Source organism: Canis aureus, chromosome 13 (assembly GCF_053574225.1).
Source record: "Canis aureus isolate CA01 chromosome 13, VMU_Caureus_v.1.0, whole genome shotgun sequence".
NCBI lineage: Eukaryota > Metazoa > Chordata > Mammalia > Carnivora > Canidae > Canis > Canis aureus.
In genome coordinates, this window is record NC_135623.1 from 52,898,541 (window position 1) to 52,921,864 (window position 23,324).

Consider the following 23,324-nt stretch of genomic DNA (forward strand, 5'->3'; position numbering starts at 1 on the left):
GATTGTATATTGGATATATGTTTAACATTTTGGGAAACTGATGAACTGTTTTTTTTTTTTTTTAAAGATTTTACTTATTTATTCATAGAGACAGAGGCAGAGACACAGGCAGAGGGAGAAGCAGGCACCATACAGAGAGCCTGTCGTGGGACTCGATCCCGGGTCTCCAGGATCACGCCCTTGGCTGCAGGCAGCGCTAAACCGCTGCACCACCAGGGCTGCCCACGAAATGTTTTTTTTTTTTTCCCCAGAGTGGTTATATTTTTTTACATTCTCCCCAGAAATGTGCAAGAGTTTTTGTGAACTCTTGATATGGTCAGTTGTCTTCATCTTAGCCATTCAGACAGGTGTATAGTGGTATCTCGTGCTTTTAATTTTCACTTCCATAAATACTGATAATCTTAAACTTTTTATGTGCATATTTGCTATCTGTGTGTCTTCTTGGGTGAAATGTCTGTGTCTTTCATGCAATTAAAAAAAATAACTATTTGTTTCCTTATTATATTTTGATAATTTTAAAATGTATTTTGGATACATCCTTTCTCAGATACATGTTTTGCAAATGTTTTATTCAGTCTGTGGCTTGTCTTTTCCTTCTTTTACTAGTATCTTTTAAATAGCATCAATTTTGATGAAGTCCCAGTTTATCATTCTTTCTTTTTTTTAACTGTACTTTTGGTGATGTACCAAAAATCTTTGCCTAACCCAAAGTCACAAAGGTTTTCTTTTATATTTTCTTCTAGAAGTTTTATGGTTTTAGGTTATACTTTTAGATCTGTGATCTGTTTTGAATTCATTTTTATGTAAGATATGAGATTAGGATCCAAGTTTGCTTTGGAATATGAATGCCTAATTATTCGAGTACCACTTGTAGGAAAAAGGAAAAGCTCTCTTTTCTCCTCTAAATTGTCTATTGAGTGGACTATACAGTTTTTCTATTTTAGTTTTCTAGTGTGGCAAATTACATTGATTTTGTTTTAATATTAAGGCAGTACCACATTTGTGTGATAAACCCAGCTAGGGCATGATGTATTATTTGTTTATTTATCTTGTTGAATTTGAATCTTGTTGATTTTATTTCTGTTCCCTTGCTTATTTGGGGTTTAATTTATTCTTTTTTTCTCTGACTCTTCAATATAGAAAGTGAAGTCTTTGGTTTAAGGCCTGTCTTTTTATATAGGTGTTGAATGATACAAATTTACCACTGAATACTACTTTACTAGTAACATCCCTTAAAGTCTGTTGTGTTTTCATTTTCATTTGGTTCAAAATACTTTCTAGTTTCTCTTTCTTTGGGGTTTTCCAGATATCTTTCTGTTATTGATTTTTACTTCAGTTTCTTTTAAAACATTTTATTTATTTATTCGTGAGAAATAAAGGGAGAGAAAGAGGCAGAGACACAGGAAGAGGGAGAAGCAGGCTCCATGCAGGGAGCCTGATGTGGGACTTGATCCCAAGACTCCAAGATCATGCCCTGGGCCGAAGGCAGGCACTAAACTGCTGAGCCACCCAGAGATTCCCCCTTCAGTTTTTATTGTAATAAGAGAAATAGCTGGTATACAGTAAACCCTTTTAAATTGAGATTTGTTCAATGGCCTAAAATATGGCTTATCTTGATAAATGTTCCATATGCACTGGGAAAGAATATGTTTTCTATTCCTGTTGGATGGAGTGTCATTTAGGTGAGGGACATATCAATTAGGTAAAATTAGTTGATAGCTTTATTCAGATCCTCTGTATCCTGATTTTTTTGTTTACTTGTTCCATCAGTTACTCCAACAGAGAAGTATTTAAATCTCCAGCCATGGTTGTGGATTTGTCTGTTTCTTCTTATAGTTCCATCAATATTTGCTTCATGTATTTTGAAACTCCTGTTATTATTAAATACATTAACATTTAGGATTATTATGTCTTGTTGATTAATTGTCCTCTTTATGAATAGGAAATAAACTCCTTTATCCCCACATTTCTTCTTGGCTTTTATATATGCCTTAATTTTTTTGTGTCTTTGATTTTTTTTTTCTTAAGCATTTGAAGAGGAATTCTGGGTTACACAATATAAACCTCTTAACAATTTTTAATATCTTGCCAGATTGCCCTCCAGAAAGACTGTGCAGATTGATACTTGTCTAAGTGTTCTTTAAGTGTTTTTACAGAGATTGGAGATCTGGTCTTTTAAAATTTAAGATACGTATAAAGATTGACTGAAATGTAGTATTCTGTTGACCACAGGATAAAATACACTACCATTTGTGTAATCTGCTTGGTAGAAGATTAAAATTATGTGGATATTTTTTACATTATTATCAATTTTATTTCATATCTCTTTTAATGTTTCATAGGCATAAACCAAAAATGGATATCATATTTCTATAGTAGAGATATGTAAGCAGAGAGGTTATTTGTTTAAAGTTTTTAATTTTTTTGTAGCATCTTCAATTAATATACTAGAGATGATTTTCAAAACTATATACTTATATTTGGTTAGATAGAATGTTTGACTTTAAATAAGTTAGTATAGAAGGAAGTTTTATATATAAAATCAGATGTTTGTAAAGGTACTTTCCAAGATTATGAAATATGTGATTAGATCTGATAGGGATTTGTGGCTGCTTAAGCTTTGGTAGTGCCTGGTACAGATAGTAAAGTAATCCATTTGATTTATAGATCTTTTTGATATGTAAAAGATTTCCTAGGGAAAGTTTTACACATTAGCCTAGAATTGCACATTATATTTATAATCTCTTATAAAAATTGAGCGCAAAGAGCAGTGATGTGTTTGGTAATTCTGAACTGTCCTTTTCATACAGGAGTCTTCCAGAACCTCTTATGACCTATGAGTTACATGGAGATTTCATTGTTCCAGCCAGTAAGTATTATGTAGAGGCACAGAGACAGTTGGGTCATTGACAGTGTGTTTACACTAAAATTTCCTCTTGAAAAATCTAACTTAATGCTCTTGTAATCTGTGTTAAAGATAGAAGTCACTTTAGAAGATGTTTGATTTCTTTCCTCTTTTAGAGACTATTAATACATTCATTCATTCACATTTTTTATTGCCTACTGTGTGCTAGTCACTGGTAGATTACTGGGTACATGGAGCTGTGAGGGATTTCTGCCCTCTGGAGTCCATTTTTCAGAAAGTATTGGGGCTCATACACCTCCCATTATCCCATAAAACATATAATAATGGCATGAGCAAGATGCTTTGGGAACACAGAAGTATTTAACTTGCCGAAGGTTGGGACGATTCACAGATTTGGAGAGATTAACAGGTTGGAAATGGCTTCACATAGATATTTAGTTGGAAATTACAGGCAGAAGGATGATATTGAGATAATGCCAGAAGCCCACACAGTATCTGATAGTGAATTATATGTGATAAAATATTAAATAAAAAAGGCCTAAAAACAAAAGGCCTATAGTTGGTAGAATTTTAATTTGTGATTAAATTTTTCGTGAGTCCTACTCATTTGAAGCTGTCTGTTTTCTATTATTCATACACCTCAGTTTCTGTGTTTGACACATGGTGTTTGATCATCAGTCTTCTGAAATACATGGGTGTGAGGTATTTAATAGTTAAGGATATGAAAGTTGAGACATGTTAAGTAACTTGCCAGGTTATAGGGATCTTTATTTAAAATTCAAAACCCTAGCTCCACTGGCTAAAACCTGAGGGATTGGTTTTCACAGGTGCACTGACAGTAGCTATAATTGTATTTTCATTTCCTTTTTTTTTTTTTTTTTTTAATTCTTCCCCCTTGGATGTATTCCATAGTTTAATCTCTTGAAAAATTTAGAGCAATCCCTTTGGGTCCTATGGTACTGCTGCCCGAACATTGCTTTAAATGTTATCTTCTTGTGAGGTCTTTGCTGCAGCCAGTGTGTTACAGAGAAAAGCAATGTGTAGGCCCAACTAGACTGTACCTATAAAATAGGCTTTTGGAAAAGGCAAAAAATATGGTTCTACTCACTCCTGTTTTTGTGTGGAAGAGGATTTTTTTTTTTTTTTTTTGAGAGTTTATGTGATCAAGGAAGTGGGGGAAAATTTTCTTGGCAAAAACTCAAGCAAAGGCTTAGTTGTTTTGATTCCTTCCCTGTGGCATTTTTGGCAAACTAGGGAAAGAGAAATTGAACTCTCTTTGGAGGACAGTTGTTTCATGTTGTTCGCCTTAGAGACTGGAAAAAGCAGAAGAATGCCAGTTTTAATCTAGAATCATTTGAGAGTTGGAGAAAGATAAAGTGATTATGGAGTGAGGTTTTAAGTGATCACAAGTTCGTGTCATTATGATTATCACGCCTTACAATGGAAGTCCTTGTGTTTGAAATTCTAACGTCAATGTTTTTTACCAGATAAAGTCTTTGTAAGAGGTAGGAACTTATTAATGAAGTCTGTGGTGGTAGGAAGTGAGTTTAAAGAGTTTGTTGTGGCTGTCCTTGCAATGTAGTAGAAGAGATTGCGTAAATATAAACAGTATCATCACCTGCTAGACTGGGGCCTTTTGTGTTTTGCCTCCCAACTTTCTGGGGATGTTGTAATAGAGTCTCCAACAATGATTTGAATAACAGGCCTGTTCCAAAGAAATACTATAGCTACTGTAATCATTGGCATGTATTTGCACCCAAGTGGAGCTGCTGTTAGAACGGGACCTGTAGTTACCTTATTTAATGAGAAAAAGTACATCTGTTAAGCTGGTGTATCCAGTATTCCCAATGTGGACTTTAATTTTTTATTTGAATCTCTGTGAGCACCCCTCTCGGTACTCACTGTGCCTCTCTTAGGAAAGAGTGTAGAAGCAAATTCTCTAATCTCTTGCACATGTACTTGCAAGTATTGCATAAAAACAGTTACAGAAGTCAGGTGGCCAAAATTAGTCTTCCCTTTTCAATATTGTTGGGAAATTGGAATTGTGGTCAGGCTATCATTTTCCATTAACAGCGGCATAGATGGCCTTGTTGTGCGAAAATGTCTGTTAGCAGAACTGCCTGCTAAAATTATCAAGCATCGCCAATCTTTGTTACTGCCTCTCATATGAGCATGGATAAGAATTTTTGATTCCTTTTGGTCATGTTGCGAAGGTTTCCATCTGTTCTGGGCTGTTGAGATGGTCTCTTTTGCTCCCCCTGCTGAGAGTTCTGAAGGTTACTCCTGGGTCCCTTTATTTTCTCTCCTTGGTTTCTTCTCCAGTGGCTTCTGTTGAGAACCCATGGGTTAATTTCCGGACTGCCTAATATAAATATGAATTTTATTTTTTTGATACCACAAAAGACAAATATTTTTTGCTCTTAATTCTTAAAAAATACTTACTATTCAGTGTTAAATGCATTGGGAAATTATTATTATTATAATTTTTTTTTGAAAATTAAGAGAGTTAACTTAAACCCTCTCAGCTGAGAGAGTTAACTAAAATTGCTGAAGGGAAGTAGAGTCCATCTGTCTAGGAAAACCATTCCTTTGTTTCTCCTTTACTCTCACACACAATACTTGATTTCTGACACCTTTGGTCACCAGCTGTGTGGGTTTTTCCCCCACACTAACCAATTCTGCGACGCCAGCCAGGTGTCATACAATTCAATTCAGTTCTGATTCTACCTGCATGAAGTTAGCATCAGGTCCCGCAGGGCAAAAGCTCAGTCCTACAAGATGGCCCTCACTCCAGACACCAGTTGTGGGGTCCAGGTTGTCTTCAGGACTTCTGCCTAACCCACTAGAAATCAGTTTCACAACTCCCACCTTAGGTATGATAAATGGCTCACAGAACTCAGGGAAACACAAAGTTGTATTTCCCAGCTTATTCTATGATGAAGGATGTGATAGAGGATACAGATGAAGAGCCAGATAGAGAGATACATACATTAGGTGAGATCCAGAAGTGTCTTGAGTATAGAAGCTTCTGTCCCTGTGGAGTTGGGTGCCACCACCTTGGCATGTAGATGTGTTCACCCTCTTTGAAGTTCACCGGACTCTACTATTTTTATGGAGGTGTCATTATGAAGGCATGATGGATTATGAATTCTCTCTCCCTCTCTAGAGAATGGGAGGTGGGGCTGAAAATTCTGAACTTCTAATTATGGCTTGGTCTGTCTGGTGATCAGCCCCATTTAGGAGTCCACCAGAAATCACCTCATTAGAACAAAAGATGTTCAAAAAATTATCACCCAGGAAATTCCAAAGGACTTAGGAGATCAGTGTCAGACACTCTGACCACTCACAAAATTATGGAGGTTGTTGGAGCTTTGTGTCAGGATCTAGGATCAAAGACTAAATATTAGAATAGAAGATTCTCTGGTACTCCTATGGCTCTAAAGGCTTTTAGGTTCTCTCTGCCAAGAACCAGAAGCAGAGACCAATATATGTTTCTTATTACTTCACACCATCCATCTTGTGAGAAAATAAAATGAGCTTTTATTTAATTTTTAAAGACATTTTATTTATTTGAGAGAGCAAGAGTGCACAAGTGGGGGGGGGGGCAGAGGGAGAGGGAAAAGCAAACTCCCCACTGAGCAGGGAGCTGGACATGGGGCTCGATCCAAGAACTCTGGGATCATGACCTGAGCTGAAGGCAGATGCTTAGCCCACTGAACCACCTATGTAACCCTATAATGATCTTTTAGTATAAAAATTCCTAAGATGAAAACACGGTTTACTTGGCCTGTGCAGGAATGCAAAAGATTGTGCCCATCTGGAGAAGGCTATTAGGTGTCTACCTGGATGTGTTTTTCTATGGCATTTATTACCTCTGAGAATGTTGCAGTTCAAGGTCAGAGCCCTTGATAGATCATATTGATAAAAATTGGACCCATTCAGGATTGGACTCCCATTAAGCTTAGTTTGAGAATGACTGCCAAAGCCTGGATGCCTCTTATGGCATCTTAAAAAATATTTTTCTTCTGAACAAGGACACTTGCTTGCTATGTTCTGTATGTTTCTTTCTGTAGTCAAGTTACCTGGGAAGCAAAATCATAATCACGACGTTCTTAAGTCATGATGAAAAATAAAACTATCAGGGGATACAGGGCACAGCTGGATATATTCATTTCCCATTGGGTAGGATCTCCCACAGAAGAACTTGAACTTGTGCTCCCGCAGAAGCACCTGAGTGGCTCAGTCAGTTAAGCGTCTGCCTTTAGCTGGGGTCAAGATCTCAGGATCCTGGGATTGAGTCCCACATCAGGCTCCCTGCTCTTTGGGGAGCCTACCTCTCCCTCTGCCTCTGCCGTCCTCTCTCTTTTCCTCTCATGAATAAATAAATAAAAAAAGAAGAAGAACTCGAATATTTAATGTCTGTTGGGTGAAGCACCTTGGGAAGTGTTTGGGTATTTATTGCTAATGCTTTTCTAAAATTAGAGTACTAATGGCTTATGACATTTAAATATTGAAATAATTTAATATTTATCTGTCCAAGTATCTCTGATAAGCTCCAGTAAGCCACAATCATATCTTTTTCAGTCTCCGTTAGTTGGCGCAGCATCATAAGCACATACATTAAGCGTTGTGGTTGCTGATTTCTAGTTTCACAATAAAAAATGCTTTTTCTCTTTTATGGTAAACTCCTAATTCCCTAGTGTATGTTAGGAACTTGGCATCATGATTAATTCAGCATCCTAGATTTTAAGTTATGCTTTTAATTATATAATTTATATAAATTAAAACAATGAAATGCATATAGCAGAAGCAACTGAAGATAATTTATCTCATTATGTAATTTATCATTTAGAAAGTTTTTTTTGAGTAACTTAAAGTTACTATTATGTTGCAGCTACATGGAAATGACTATTTAGTAGAGATTTATGATTAATGTCAAAACAAAATGGAGAAAAAAGTAGCTTTACTTTAAAAGCCTTACTTCCAGGGGTGCCTGGGTTGCTCATTGGTTACATGCCCGACTCTTGATTTGGGCTCAGATCATGATCTCAGGGTCCTGGGATCAAGCCCTGAGTCTGACTCTGTGCTAGGTGGGGAGCCTACTGGAGATTTTCTCTCTCTCCCTCCCTCTGACCATCTGCCCCTGCTCTCTCTCTTTCTCAAATAAATAAATAAATAAATCTTAAAAAAGAAAAAAATCTTATTTCCAAATATTCTTCTTTTTGAAAGAGGGAAGAAGCAGGCTTCAAAAAAATGCCTGTGTGATTTCAAATGAAGATAGGTGTCGTAGGGGCACTCAGAGAAGGAAGTGGAAGGCTTTGACTCTGTTTTTCAAAACCGATTCTACTATTTTTAGAAATGAAGAACTTTAACCTTAGAGGGTGGGAAATGATTTCTCTGGCTTGTGTTTCTGAAAAATTAATAAATCCCCAAATATTAAAATTAGGTTTTCTTTGGAGAAAGATCCTACTAATGACAAGATAGATAACATGAGTTAGAACTAGCTTTTTAGTGCAAAGTTTTAGAAAATTTTCAGTTTTTGAATGTATGTAATTCTTATCATAGGCAGTTATCCTTTTATTTCTTTGGAATTTTTCAGAGTCCTGACTTTAATTTTTTCCTCTACTTTAATTTTATTTTTAAAATTAAAGCTGTGAATTGAAAATGTTAGTTTTTAAAAATTACTTTCATTTTTCTCCAGCTTTGATTTAATGAGGTATTATCTTGGTTTTAACTCCAGATAAAAAACTTGATTACAATTTATCACCTAATTTGTGAGACTTTTTGAAGTATTGTATTTGAAGTATTGACACACAATGTTACATTAGTTTCAAATTTACAACATAGTGATTTGACAAGTCTATTTGTTATGCTATATTCATCACAAGTGTAGCCACCGTCTATCACCATATAGTGTTATTATGATATCATGGCCTATATTCCTTATGCTGTGCCTTTCATCCCTGTGACTTACTCATTCTATAACGGAAAGCTTGTACCTTCCACACCCCTTCACCCACTAAACCCTACCCTCACCCTTCCCTCTATAACTACCTGCTTTTTTTCTGTATTTATGAGTCTGAGTTTTTTGTTTGTTTGTTTTTGTTTTTTAGATTACACATTTAAGTGAAATCATACAGTATTTGTTTTTTTCTGACTTCTTTCACCCCTCTAGGTCCATCTGTGTTCTTGCAAATGGCGGGATCTCATCTATTTTATGGCTGAGTGATATTCCTCACCTAACTCTTTAGATAGTTGTACTTTTGTTTTCAGTGACAAAATTAGTCTGTATCTAAGAGTTTTTTTTAAAAAAGATTTTGTTAGAGAGAGAGAACAAGCACGAGTTGGGGGAGAGGCAGAGAGGGAGAGGGAGAAGCAGGCTTCCTGCTGAGCAGGGAGTGCACTGTGGGGCTCAATCCCAGGACCTTGGGATCATGACCTGAGCTGAAAGCAGATGCTTAACCAACTGAGCCACCCAGGTGCCCCCAATCTAAGAATTTTTATTATGTAATATGATTTGATTATTTATATTCTGCTTTATCAGGTTCCTTTTCATTTCTTAGCCTTTTTGCTTTCTTTTTTCTTTAGCAACAGCTGTGTCCTGTGTTGTAAGATCTCATTCCTCACTCTAAAACATTACTATTGGAAGTGTAAACTGGAACAGATTTATCTGTACAGTCACTGAAAGCAACTTAAATGTTCATAGAATCGATGCTGTGGTGTTCCTTTTAATGACATGGAGAGATATCCATAGTATATTAAATGAGATAGTCTTGTTTGCACATTTCATTATGAAAAAAGGAAGCAAAATTCTGAAAAGATTAAGTCTAAAATTTACTAGCCTCAGGGTGAGATTTATTATAGGTAACTTAATGTAAGTGAACTTTTTGTTGAAACATAATAGAAATGTGCACCAATAATAAGCATACAGCTTTATGAATATTCACAACTTAAAGATAACCTTGGAATCAAAAAATGTCAGATGTATCTTCCCCAAATTTAACTTGTTCATATCTCTTCCCAGCCTTTTTTTACCATGACTGATTTCAAAGCCAACAGTAAGGACAGATTCTTCCATTTAGCTCTTACAAACTAGAGTTTGGCCTCGGACTTCCCATATGCTTGAGGTGTTCTCTCTGCCTAGGCCGTGCATTTTCTCCTACTGTTTGCAGAATCTGGAGTGTGCCCCTTCCTCCCCAGTTCTCCCTTTCTTCTTTGAATTATCTGTTCTTCAAGACCCAACTCAAATGCCCTCCCTTACATGAAACTCATCTTCAGCTTCTCCTTCCAGCTCTCCATGAGCCTCCAAGCAGTCTCTACCATTCCTTCCACTGCCTTAACTGATCACAGGATTCTCATTAGTCACTTTTTTGACACTACTGAAAACTTTAATGGAATTCTCAATAGCAAGCATTTTATTGATGTGTTTGATATTTTCTGTCGAGAACATGAGAAAGGGAATTTGGGCACATCGTTTGTTAATAAGAGCCATGGAGAATTTATTCCAGAGTCTAAGGGGGAAAGTGAATGTATTCATTCCCTAGGGTGGCTGGATGGCTTTCATCAATTAATCAATCTACCAATCAGTCAATAAATAAATAAGTAAATAAATTAGTAAATTCATTCCTTCATTTACTCACTCACAGTTCTAGAGAATGGAAGTCCAAAATCAAGGTGTAGGTTGGCAGGGCCGACCTCTAAGTTCCAGGGAAGGCTTTTCCATACTCCTTCCAGCATATGGTGGTTCCCGGCAGTCCTTGGCATTTCCTGGTTTGTAAACACACCACTCCGATCTCTGCCTCCATTGTCACATGATATATTCTCCTGTGTCTATATTCACATTCACATGGCCATTTTCTCTTTGTGTCTTTGTTTTCTTATAAGGGCACCAGACATACTAGATTAAGGGACCACCCTACTCCAGTATGATCTCATCTTAACTGATGGCTTCAGCAATGACCTTATTCCCAAGTAAGGTCATTATGTTAAGCATGGCTTTTTATTCTGATGTTTTGACATCTGGAGCCTTACTGACCCTGGGGAGACTGCCCTTCCTGGGGTTAACCAAGTCCTTGAGGTAGAAAAATGAATATACTTTCCATGTGCCAACCAATCCAGAGCCCATTTTCTCACTTTTACTCTGTCTTTTGGGCTCTTCCACTCCATGTCAATATTCATTCTTCTGCCCTGATCACCTCAGGGCCAGGTACCTGATGCCTGACACAGCCCCTGTGCCCCAGAGCCTGCTAAAATAATTCAAACCAACCAATCCTAAGCCGGCTTACTCTGCCTCGCCTGTTTTTTCACATGGAAGGCACAATAAAGCCTCTTGCCCACATTTTTCTCCTCTTTTCTCTGCCTCTTGACTGACCCTGGCATACCATGCCTCCTGTTTCTAAGGACTGTGAGTATAAACCTCTTCCTTCCACTCAGTCATTTCCATGTCTGCGTGTCTTACCATACCTGATTCAAACAAATCCTAGGTACATTTTAAAACAGTCATGTTCTGAGACACTCAGGGATTAGAACTTCAGTGTGTCCTTTTGGGGGAATAAAACTCAACCCTAAGAGGGAAGAACCTATTTGCCCATATTTTATTTGCATTCCATCATAGGGCAGTGACAGTGATGCGACTCTGCAAATGATGAGCAGACTTGAACTGTAGTGTGCAGGAAGGAGAAGCTGTAGTAGCCCTCTGTTGTTAAATATCATCCTAGGGGAAGGCACTTGTTGCATTCACACTGAAAGTATCTCATAGGAGAGGTACAGAGGACTAAGGAATACAGCAAAAGATAGGTCCCCCACCTTTTTTTTTGAAAAGTGACAAAATACATTTAAATTCTCTGTTTAAAGATATTGAACAGATGAACTGTTGTAATGGTTGATTTTTAGGACTGTATTTGATTCTGAGTAATCTATTTTTTTTCTTTTTTCTTTAAAGAAAGTGGAAGCCCAGAATCTCGTGTTAATGCTATCCATTTCTTGGTACACAAACTGCCAGAGAAAAATAAAGAAATGTTGGATATTTTGGTGAAACATTTAACAAAGTAAGCCTCTTTCTCTCCTACTTTCTTTGCTTCGCTCTGGGTGCCATGCAGGGTTCTTGGATTTGTAGCGGTTGGAAGTGGGGCTCTCTACACAATACCAGGACCACGCCTGGAAAGCCAGGCTGGACAGTTGACTCACTGTGTATGTTTTGGACAAGAGCATTGAAATATGATGCTTTCGTGAAGTAGTATAATTATTTGCTTAACATCACTGCCAGCAACTTGGGGTTTGATTGGAAGTAAAAGAAGAGAATATTATCCACTTCCCTGTACACAGATTCTGGAAATGTGATTATAAGTCTGTTAGTGAATTTAGTCTAGTTTCACACCTACCTAACTCTAAATTTGAACATGGCCTTTAAATTAGTTTAATCCAGTAATAGGTAGTTATTTCATAGGATCCATTCTAGTCTTTTTACTCCTTTAAAAAGCAAGCAAAATGTAATCATTTCATGGAGAAATTAGCCCTCTCTTCAAATATAAATGACTCTTAAATCACTGTAATTGCAGAATTTTAGAGGTAAGAGGAAGCTGAGGAATGCTGTTTTAGAATGCTTTAAATTCAGTTATATTATTTATTATGTTTTTGTTTTACATAAAAAGAAATGGAAAGTCAGAGGATATTACATCCTCCAAAATGTCCTACTGCTAGTGTAGCCATTCATTCATTTAGCCAACACATATTTACAGAATGCCTTTTTTAGGTGCTAGTGGATACATAGTCAAACAAGATAGATGAATTCCTTACTTTCATGAAGTCCCTTCTTTCTAAGAGAGAAAAGATCATAAACAGATTACAAATAAAAATACAAAATATTTTCAGGTAATAAGTGGTTAAAAAAAACAAGCTACAATGAGGGGTTAGAGAATGTATATCGGCTATGGGACTACGAAGAGGGTTATTATGGAAGGTATCTTAAGGGTGAGACCTTTGAACTGAGACCTGAATTAAGTGTCAGGGCTTCTGAGAACAGTTGTATAGGTTGATCACTGCACAGTGAATTGGGCCAAAGAGGTGAATATGGGTGCTCTGACCAAGTTCTATGTAGCTAATTCTAACAGAGGTACCATACAGTCTGGTCATTACTGGAAGCCAGGGATATAATAGTCTAGGGAAAAAGAGGATACTAAAAATAGAGGGAAATGGTAAAAGAAGATCTTCGAGGGGCACAAACCTAGCATAAACATGGAATTATTAAGGAAGCCATTGTGGTTACAGCCAAGCATCAAGAACAGAGGAATAGTAGGAAGGTAGGCAGGGGCTTCATCACTTCCTAGGGTCTTGTCAGATCCTATTATTTCAGAAGCAGACATTGAGGACAGTTGAATATCTTGACTCCTTGTTTTTAAGGAAATGAGTTAGCAGAAGATTGTATATTCCCCAGCTATTGTCTCTCTTTTGACTGGAGACTTTCTCTCCCCACCTCTTCCATATCAGTGTTTCAAATCACTCCAAGCAGAACCTCATGACTGTGGCAAATCTAGGAGTGGTGTTTGGACCAACTCTGATGAGGCCACAGGAAGAAACTGTCGCTGCCATCATGGATTTGAAGTTTCAGAACATCGTGGTGGAAATCTTAATTGAAAACCATGAAAAGGTAAACTTTCTTTGTTTTTCCTTTCCCGTTTTTTGGCTTTATCTCCATACGAAACTATAAGATTCCCCACTACCTTTAAATGGTTTTGTTATTATTATAATAAAGAGTTTGGTTCTGAGATGTTCCCATTGAGCTTCAGTCTTCCACTGGATTTCCGTAAATCTGAAGTTTACCTGGTCGTCTGTTATCTCATTGGTTTAAGCATTTACCCAGATGCAAATGATTATCTACAATATAATATTGGACTGTTTAGATTCTTTGCAACCTTCAGTCCTATCCTTGGATTTCTCAAATTCTATTTTTGTAACACAGGGAAAATATTTTTGCCAATCTGTGTCACACTCTCCCTAGAAAAACACACTTGTAACTCCCCCTTATGTCCCATATGGTGCTAACAGTTTCCGGGGAGTCACATGCATCCCTGAATCTGGGAACCCCAGGTTAAGAATTTTGGTTTAAAATGAATAATCTCTTTAGTGACACAGCTTTTTACTTGTTTCTCTATGATCTGGGGACTATAAGAGTCTTCAAAATACAATAGATTCTTTCAAGAACTTTTATGTAGTTTTTTTCTCATTATCATTATAGTTCAGGACCTTGCTTATAATTTTACTCACTTCTTTTAAGATAGGAAATTTGAGAACTGTTAAAATGCTTGGTTACTCATTTGTTTATTAAAGGTTTGTTGTTTGTTTGTTTGTTTGCTTGTTTTCAACTGAGATTGCACTATATGCCAAGCGTGTATGAGGTACTAGGCTGTGAAGATGAACAATACAGTCCCCGATGGAAAGCAGCTCACAGTCTGGGAGGTGGAGCCCTATTTTGGGAGTTGCATCCCATAGTATTTGTCCCTGTCTAGCATGCTATATAACTTGTTTATTGTCATAGTTATCTATTTTTCCCTGCCAGATACTTGAGGACAGAGATAGTTTTTTATACTTAGAATAATACCTGGTACATATTAAGCATTGAGTTAATGTTTATTGGATGAATTGATGAACTCAGTAAATTTTAAGGAGGGTCAGAGGAGTGGGAAAGAAAGAAACAACAGAGGTATAGTCTCTATGAGCAAGGCAGAGCAAGAGCCTTGTTGCATTTGCTGTTTGCTAGAGCAATTCTAGCTTGTGTGAAGAGTGGTTCCCACTGAAGAGTTAAGTATGAGATCTGGTCAGAGATTTTCTTGTCCATTATAGTGAAAGTAGCTTGCTCATTGTTATAAGAAGGTTTTTTTTTTTATTTTTATTTTTTTTTTTTTGCTTGTTTTTAGATAGGAAGTGGTGCCCTAAGCTATCCAGATAATTTTAAGGAAAGATGGCTAATAAACATTTTTAGATGAAGAAATAATTAGGGGCACCTGGGTGGCACAGCTGGTTAAGTGTCCAACCTTTGGTGTTGGCTCAGGTCATGATCTCAGGATCATGGGATCTAGCCCCACATTGTGCTCTGTGCTCAGTGTGGAGTCTGCTTCAGATTCTCTCTCCCTTTGCCCCCCACCCTCAACCTGCTCACTTGCTTTCTCTCTCTCTCTTTCTCCAATAAATAAAGAAATCTTTAAGAAGAAAAAAGTAAATAGACCCACAAGCTTTGGAACAATGTTTAGTGGTATGGCTATCATTAGATTAAATCCCAATTAGGGAACTTCTATGCAGTTTATTTGTGAAAATACTAGCTCTGGGTCTTGCTCTTGGATGAAAGGATTGCCATCAAAGGCTGCAGCTTTCTGTTTTCTTATTTGAAGCTGAGAAGATAAGTCCATGATTTTTCTACTTGGGACGTAGATAGTGCTGCTTTCACCTTGTTAACAAATCCTATAGGAATTTCCAAGTGGCATTGCTGAGGCAATTATAATAGTGATGGCAGATGAAACCAAACCCTCTCTCAGAGATGAAGCTTTATAGAGCTAAGGAGAGGGCTTTCTGTTTTCCCCTCTGCCTTTCTGTGACTATGCTAGATAATGCTGTGAATGCATAGCCAATGTGAATTAAAGCACTGATTTTCCTATCAAGGAGGAGGCAAGTGAGATATTGAGTTTCAGATTCTTCATTAAGTGCGTGGGTTTAGATTTGGAAGCACAGGGTTGCTGGGGGTGGGGAGCTGTTAGCTTGGATTAGTTCATATTTCTGAGAACTTAATTTCCCCATTTCCTCTTCTTTTCTCTCCAATTTCATCCTTGTCTACTTTCACTCCCAGCTCTTTATTCCTGCTCAGCTGGACTCCACTTCAGAGTCCAGGCTCTGCTATGAGGAAGGATATTTCTGCTGATGAGAGTGGTTGGGCAGAGAAACTTCACATGGATGCATGTACCCATAGGAGCCTCAAGTTTCCTTGGCAACTGATCCATGTTTACCACCCAAAGATCTCGTGTTTGACTTGAATGTGGTGAGGGAGGGATATGGTTCCTCTTAGGAAATGTTTGAGAACAAAATGAGAAAGAGAGGAAGGAGGATAGAAGGGCTAAAAAGAAGAGTCTTCTGGGGGAAGAAAGAATTATAAGAGATAGGGGAGCAAAAAGCAGGGGCAGTGAGAGAGGGAAAGAAGAGGCCTAGATAGTATCTACAAAGGAGAGCTGACGGAAGGGAGAGTGACAATAGAAGGAAGGCCTTTTCTTTCCCTCAGTTACTTATTTTTTCATCCTAGGAATGTGAAAAATGTTGACTCTGACCAGGAAAGTCACTAAAGCAGAAGAGGAAACTTTCAGCATATAATTAAAGCAAGAAAGCTCTAGATTAATTTTAGAGTTAGAAAAAGACCCAAGTTAATCTGCCTTGGAGATCACATTTTATCCTAGCCTCTTCGCTGTTTACGTAAGACCCGTATGTACTCTATAGGAAACTTAATCCACATGTTTTGGCCTCATTCCCACACAATACATTAAGATGTTGTTTTAAAAGAAGTGTTCATGGGCCAAAAATATTATCAAGGTCTTTCTTCCCGTGCAAACCAGAAAATTGCATTTCCCAGGTGGAAAAGGGTGCTGAGAAATTCCCATGGATTTTCAAATTGGGATTGTACCTTAGAATTTATGTATGAATTTTTCATAAGTTTGTTCTTTTTTGCTTTTTAAAAAAGATTTTATTTATTTATTTGAGAGAGAGCACAAGTGAGCACGAGCTGCGGGGGAGGAGTTTAGGGAGATGGAGAAGCAGACTCTCCATTGAGCAGGGAGCCTAGTGCAGGGCTCAGTCCCACAACCCTGGGATCATGACCTGAGCCGAAGGCAGACGCTTAACCAACTGAGCTACCCAGGAGCCCCCATATGTTTTGTTCTTGACAAAATATACTTCTTATGGATTGATGCACTACATTTGTGATGAGCACCTGCATGGAGTCAGATGTGGTGTGAGATTTGAGGGAAGTGAAGGCAATGAGTGCAGCAGGGAAAAGATCTGTCCGGCAGTAACTGCAGGATGTCATGGAGAATAAGCTCTCTCAGATGCAGATAAAACTGCCAAGACTTTAGAGGAGAATTTATGTCTGACTGTGAGGAATCTGGAACGTTTCCTGACTATGTGGTTTGCATAGGTTTTAATGGAGTTTGAACAGGTGGAAATGTTTTAAGAGGACATTTCAGGTATGGGGAAATCATGTAATCAGAGAAGCACAGAGAGTAGGTGTGTGTTCTGGGAATGCAGCTTCGGTTGGAACACGGGCAAGTGACATGAGATGTGATTGGAAAGAGATTTGGGCCAGGTGTGGGGAAGTTGGGAATGTCACCATAGGACTTGTGGATTTCATTTTATGGGTACCAGGGCCTCTCATGGTTTTTAGGTAAACTGCTTCAGGAAGGTTAATCTGGCAGCAGGTTAGCAAGTAGAAAGTAGAGGGATAACAGACCAGGTGAGAGGTCACACAGCACATAGTTGAGGATATGGTAGTGAGAATGGGAGTTCAAGGGGAGCAGGAGTCATCTCCTGAGGTACAGTGGACACAGTCCAGGGATTGGATCTGTGGGCCATCTCAGAGGGTTATGTTATAAATGATGGTCAGTAGGTCATGACTGAGGACCCAATCCTGGGAGAATCTTGGTGTCATTAATAAAAAGAAGGAAAAATGGGTTTCGGACAAGAGTTCAGTTTATAAAATGCTGAATTGAATTGTTTGGATGTGTAACAAACAGTTGGAGATGTGGGACTCAAATTTGTGAGAGAATTTAGTGGTAGAAAGTATAAGATAGAAAGGCATGAGATTGGCATAGATAAGTATGCTCATTGTTTTATTATGCACTTTTGGTCTACTACATGGGGCACTTGTCTCCTATAACTCTGGTGTCTACATCTGTGAATGTAAAATAGGTATTAGATATTTAAAATAGATATTATAGATATAATTAGGTACTTAAAATAGACATAAAGTAAAATATACATTGCATGCATATGAAATAGTATCCCTGTATATATACAGAACTCTTAGTACATATACTATCCCTTTATATCATGTGAGAAAACTGAAGGGTGAGAAATTAGCTTGTTTATGGGCACACTGCTGGTGAGTGGCAGGCAACACTTGGGTTGAACTAAGTAAGGATTGTTTGACTCCCATACTTTTGCTTCTCATAACTAGGAGAAGGTTAAGAGCAATATCCTTGAGAAACACCAAGATTTTTTGGTTAGTGGTAAAACAGGAGCCAGAAGAAACGCAGCCAAGTTTCAGCGTTGGGTTGTGAAGGGGCATTGTCAGTGATGCCGGACACTGTCACTTTGGGTGAGTATGAGTACTTACTCCAAGGGTAGATGTCTCTTGGAAACAAGAGCTGAAGACTTAAATGAGTGAGTGTTCAGCCATGGGTAGTAGCAGATATGCTCTACCTTGTATTTTTCCTGCACAACAAAATACACAGGTGGAAAAAGTCAGCACAGACAGGACAGGGAAGGGAAAGAGGAGGGTAGGACTGCTAGCACCTGAATTATATACAGTTTGCTATTCAGTTTCAATTCTAATGTTCTGTTAGCTAATTTTTGGGGTTGGGGGCTCATTAGGGGAACTGTGAAAGGTATGTTAAAGAACCCTCTTGGGACTTAATAGAGTTTATTGAAATGGAGCTCATTCTGCTATTGTACACATTTTTAGTGTTATAAGAGAAATTTGTGTTTATAATGTGACCCTTGCCTAGTCTCTCCCCTAGTCCCTGAGGGGCCCTAGTCGATGATGAAGAGCCTTTGAGAATCATCAAAGAAAACATTAATATCAATGTGGTTTTCTTTTATTATCTGTCTTATTTCATGTTAATACTTATATTGGCAATTCATATGAAGTAAGATATGCAATGTGACTCTCAACTAAATCACTTTACACAATTTATATAATTTTAATCCAGGTTATAGGCATGCCTTATTTTATTGCTTTTCACTTTACTGCCCTTTACAGATATTGAGTTCTCTACAGATCAGAAGTTTGTGGCAACCCTGCAGGGAGCAACCATCTATCAGCGCCATTTCACTTTGTGTCTCTGTCACATTTCACTTTTTGGTCATTCTTGGAATATTTCAATCTTTTTCATTATTATATTTGTCATGGTGATCTGTGATCAGTGATTACAACTTGCCGAAAGCTCAGATAGTGGTTAGCATTTTTTAGCAATAAAGTATTTTTTATTGAATGTGCATTGTTTTAAAATTTTTTTTAGACACAATGCAACTACACACTTCATACCCTACAGTACAGTGTAAACATAGCACTGGGAAACCAGAAAATTCATTTGACTCGCTTTATTACAATATTCGCTTCGTTGCAGTGGTTTGGAACCAAACCCGCAATATCTTTGAGGTATGCCCATATATTTATCTTGTTAAGGATTATAATTGAATTTTCAGTGTGATATGCCAGATGTGGTGCTCTAGTTGCCTTTAGCTTTGTGTGGTGCTTCAGGTTGCCGTGGTGTTCACGGATTCTGTGATACGCAGTAGGTCATGAAGGTTTTTTCTAGTGTCAGCCTTTATATACTTCAGTTTCTGTGGACCACAAGGTACCGAGAGATAATCACATTTACATAAGAATTTTCCTTGATAAGAATTCTTAAAACTTAAAAAAAATAAACAATGTAGTCTTTGAAACGGTATGCTGGCAGCCTTTGTCTCATTTTTTCCTGGTGAGAAAATGGAGGGCCATTTGTGGCTCATGCTTTGTGGAAAAGGCTGATGTTCTGTTCTTGTTCTGAGGTATCTTCAGTAACCCTGCCTGTAACGTATGTTACAAAATCCTTGCGAAGGGCCAGTGTACCTCCAGTCACAGAGGAGTCAAGATGAGAAGGGCATACATGTTTCCTATCAGGCATGCACCACAGTCAGAATATTAAATTACATGCACACGTGAAGTACACCAAATGGCATGTTGCATTCCTCTTGTTAACCTTGGGACCAACTTTCTGACCTACATCCTTGTCTTTGCCAAAAGCTAGAAGATCATGTCCTAAGTTCAGTGGTGGGATGGGTTCCCTAGTCGATCTCAACCTGCAGTCCAGCAACAGCCGCATGTAGACTGGTTTTGGTTTGGGGCATCCCACGCCTTGGCTCCTGTGGCTGCAAAGGCGAGGCACATCCTAACCTTCCTCTGTTGAAGATGTGCCTCGCGTACTACTTGCATACTACTCACTTGGTCTCTGTCATCCTTGACTATGAAAGAGGCCCAAGTGAGTAGTATGCAAACCATTTTCCTTGAGGTGCAAGGAACCTTTTTAGTCTTAGAGTGTGCCTGTCATTCAGGGGAAAAAGAAATCTCTTTTTTAAAAAAATGCAGCCTAAAATGCTTCTTGATTTAGCTTTGCTGGCACTGGGTTGCTAGGCAGCACCAGTTTTCATGTGAGAGAAAAATAAATATCTTAAACAACAGCAATGGTAATAAAACTCCAAAGCTTCTAAAAGCTTTGTTTGCCTGAGTAGTGATGGTTCAGTTTAGAAGTCAAAATCCCGTGGCAGGAAGAGTTGACAAATTGCAGGAGGGGTGGTTTTTTCCCCTTCTCCCAATTTTTTGAATGTTGGCATCTTGACATAGCCATGGACACTTACTTTACTGTTAGTTTTTTTTTTTTTCCCCTCAGTAGGGCCTTGCATTCTCTGGATTGTTTAAGAAGCAGCTTTAAAACCACAGAAAACTTTCTCTGTGCCTTTCTCCTTCCTCAAAGGAGAGTCAGAAGATAATAATGACATTGTCTTCTCAGTTCTGCTCTCTGTTTAGCTATGCTGCAGGAAGTCCCTTCTCTGAGCCTAGGTGTGGATAGGAGGGGATAGGTAGTGTTTTCCCATGGTACTAGCATCGTGTGATAAGAGAAAATTTGGGAGACAAGGTTCTTTCATTCTGCAGCATTTTAGTGTCCAGTATAGACAAAGCACTGGGGCTGTCTCAAAAAAATCAAAGAGCTGCATATCAGAAGGTGAGGGGATAGATTTATTTTCTGTTATCTAAGAAAGCGTAGTCAGTACAGGCGAGCGGAACTTGCTAGGAGGTGAATTTTTGATTCAATAGAAGGAAGGACTCTTAATATTTTTAATAATGAGAATGTGTTCATGTTAGAGATGAAGATTGAGAAGCTGGAGAAAGAAAGCATGCCTAGGAGAGCTGGCCCACTCAGAAATTCTCTGCCAAGGTCCTTGGAGACACAGAGCTGCAAAGACAGGTCGTTAGAGCCTAGCTCTGGGCTTGGAACTTGGTACTCAATCAGTATTTGTAGAATTAAGGATGATGAGGAACACGATTCTTTTGTTCATCTCTCTTTTTTGAACAACACCAAGAGTTCTTGGAAAGGAAAATAAGAAATCAGGAGTGAGGGATTGGTAGAGGATGGGTAGATGAGCAATGGTGAAGGTACCATCAGATGCCTTTCCTTAGGGGACAGTGTGGGGTTGGGGTGCTTATGGGCTTGACCATTTGCATGGATGTGCCCACTTTTATTTTCTTTTATAAAACAAAAACCCCAGCTTTCAGAGCTGTCTCTTTCACTTCTCTCAATGTAAAATTAAGAACAATAATAATTATAATAGCCAATATTGGCAGAGGGATGACTGTGTGCTGGGCACTAGGCTTAGCTTTTTCTATGACATTTTATTGAAATACTCTATATAGGATCACATAATGTAGCACAGTGAGCTCTAAAGTGAGATTCCTTGGGTTGACAGCTCCACCAGGTATGTGACTTCTGTGTGATTTGGTCACCCTGTTGATTCTCACTGTCAGTTTCCTCCTCTGTGAAATAGAAATAACAAAAGTACCTCTTCAACAGAGCTGTTGCAGAGATGAGGTGAGCTGATCCACACGAGGTAGTCATCTCACTGCTGTTGCACAAGTGAGGAAGATGAGGCTCAGGGAGGCTTAATCACTTGCTCAAGGCCATCATCCTAGAAAGTGACCAAGCTGGGATTTGAGCCCAGTCTGTCTCCAAAGCCTATCCCTTAACCTTACACTGTCACTGTCTGATAATGTGTGTATAAATATACACATTTTTTATATTAAACAACCTTAATGACTTATGTGTATCTTTTAAAAGACTTCATGTTTATTGCTGTTTTTTTTTTTTTATAGCAGTGTTAGTTTACAACAAAATTGAGAAGGAATTGCAGAGGTGTCCCTTATATCCCCTGCTCTTCCTTCCCCGCCCACAGAGCCTCCCCATTCTCGGTATCCTGCACCAGAGTGTTATATTTGGTGCAGTTGATGAAACTATACTGACATATCATTATTGTCCCAAGTCCAGAGTTTCTTTGGTTCCCTCTTGGTGTTGTACATTCCATGGGTTTGGCCAAAGGTGTTAATATGTATTTATCACTAATGATGTTTCAGGCCTCCCCAGTTACCTTTGCCAACTCTAGCGAAGAAACTCTGCTTATCATCTCTTTCCTTGTGTTCATCAGCATCAGGATAATTAACAGATAATAAGAAAGCTTAATATTTATTAAGTGCTCATACTGTAAAGAATTTTACATTGGGGCACCTGGCTGGCTCAGCGGTTGAGCATCTGCCTTCAGCTCAGGTTGTGATCCTAGGGTCCTGGCATCAAGTCCTGCATCTGGCTCCTGATGGGAGCCTGCTTCTCCCTCTGCCTATGTCTCTGTCAATCTCTGTGTCTCTCATGAGTAAATAAATAAAATCTTAAAAAAAAAAAGAATTCTACATCATAAATTCATTTAATACCCTGCTCAACAGCTCTGTGCGGTAGATATCCTCCTCATCTTACAAATGAAGAAACGGGCTTAGGGTAAGAATTTCCCCAAGTTCACACAGCTGGTAAATGGTGTGCTGGGATTTAAACCCAGGACTGTCTGGCTCTGGAGGTGGGACCATTAAACCCTAGACTATACTGCTGCTCTGTCCATTCTAAGTGGCTGTAAATAGAAGGCTTTATTTATGTGATCACTGTCCAATAGATGGGACAGCTATGTTCTGATCCTTAGAAATAGCAGATCTAGAGTATATGTAGATTGAACTAAATCACTAAAAATAGAATGTTTCAAGGTCTCAATAAATTTTCAGAAATCCAAAAGTACACCAAATAGTGTCAGTGGGAAAATATAAAGTATCACTTCAATAATACATAAAGAACTGATTTTTCAAAACTTCAAATAAGGGAATTGAGAATAGGCTATATGTTTTTAGCAAAAACTTTGGGATGAACAGAAGTTTATATTAATAAAGTATGTATACTGTTGAAGCCTATGCAATGACAATATGGTCACTTGCATCAGATTAGGATGCTTGCAGAGGAAATGTTTTTATTTTCTTTCTTTCTTTTTCTGGAAAGATGTCCTGCTACTATCTAGATAACCAGGGCAAGGAGAAGGGTATTTTTCTAGACTCTGAACTCTGTCTCATCCTCTTTTACCTCTC

The 23,324-nt window shown here is 38.2% G+C and overlaps 1 protein-coding gene across 9 annotated transcripts in view; it reads left to right on the forward strand.

Annotated features, from left to right (window-relative positions):
* The window catches only part of ARHGAP10 (Rho GTPase activating protein 10), a 326,786-nt gene that overhangs the window by 217,039 nt on the left and 86,423 nt on the right, over positions 1-23,324 (forward strand). For all 9 annotated transcript variants that reach the window (XR_013350990.1, XM_077846305.1, XM_077846304.1 and 6 more), the window contains 3 exons: positions 2,811-2,869; positions 11,808-11,913; positions 13,352-13,511. Coding sequence is in view for 8 of the 9 variants with exons in the window: in XM_077846305.1 (XP_077702431.1) it covers positions 2,811-2,869; positions 11,808-11,913; positions 13,352-13,511 (325 nt within the window). In the remaining variant the exon portion in view is untranslated. The remainder of the gene's footprint in view (positions 1-2,810; positions 2,870-11,807; positions 11,914-13,351; positions 13,512-23,324) is intronic.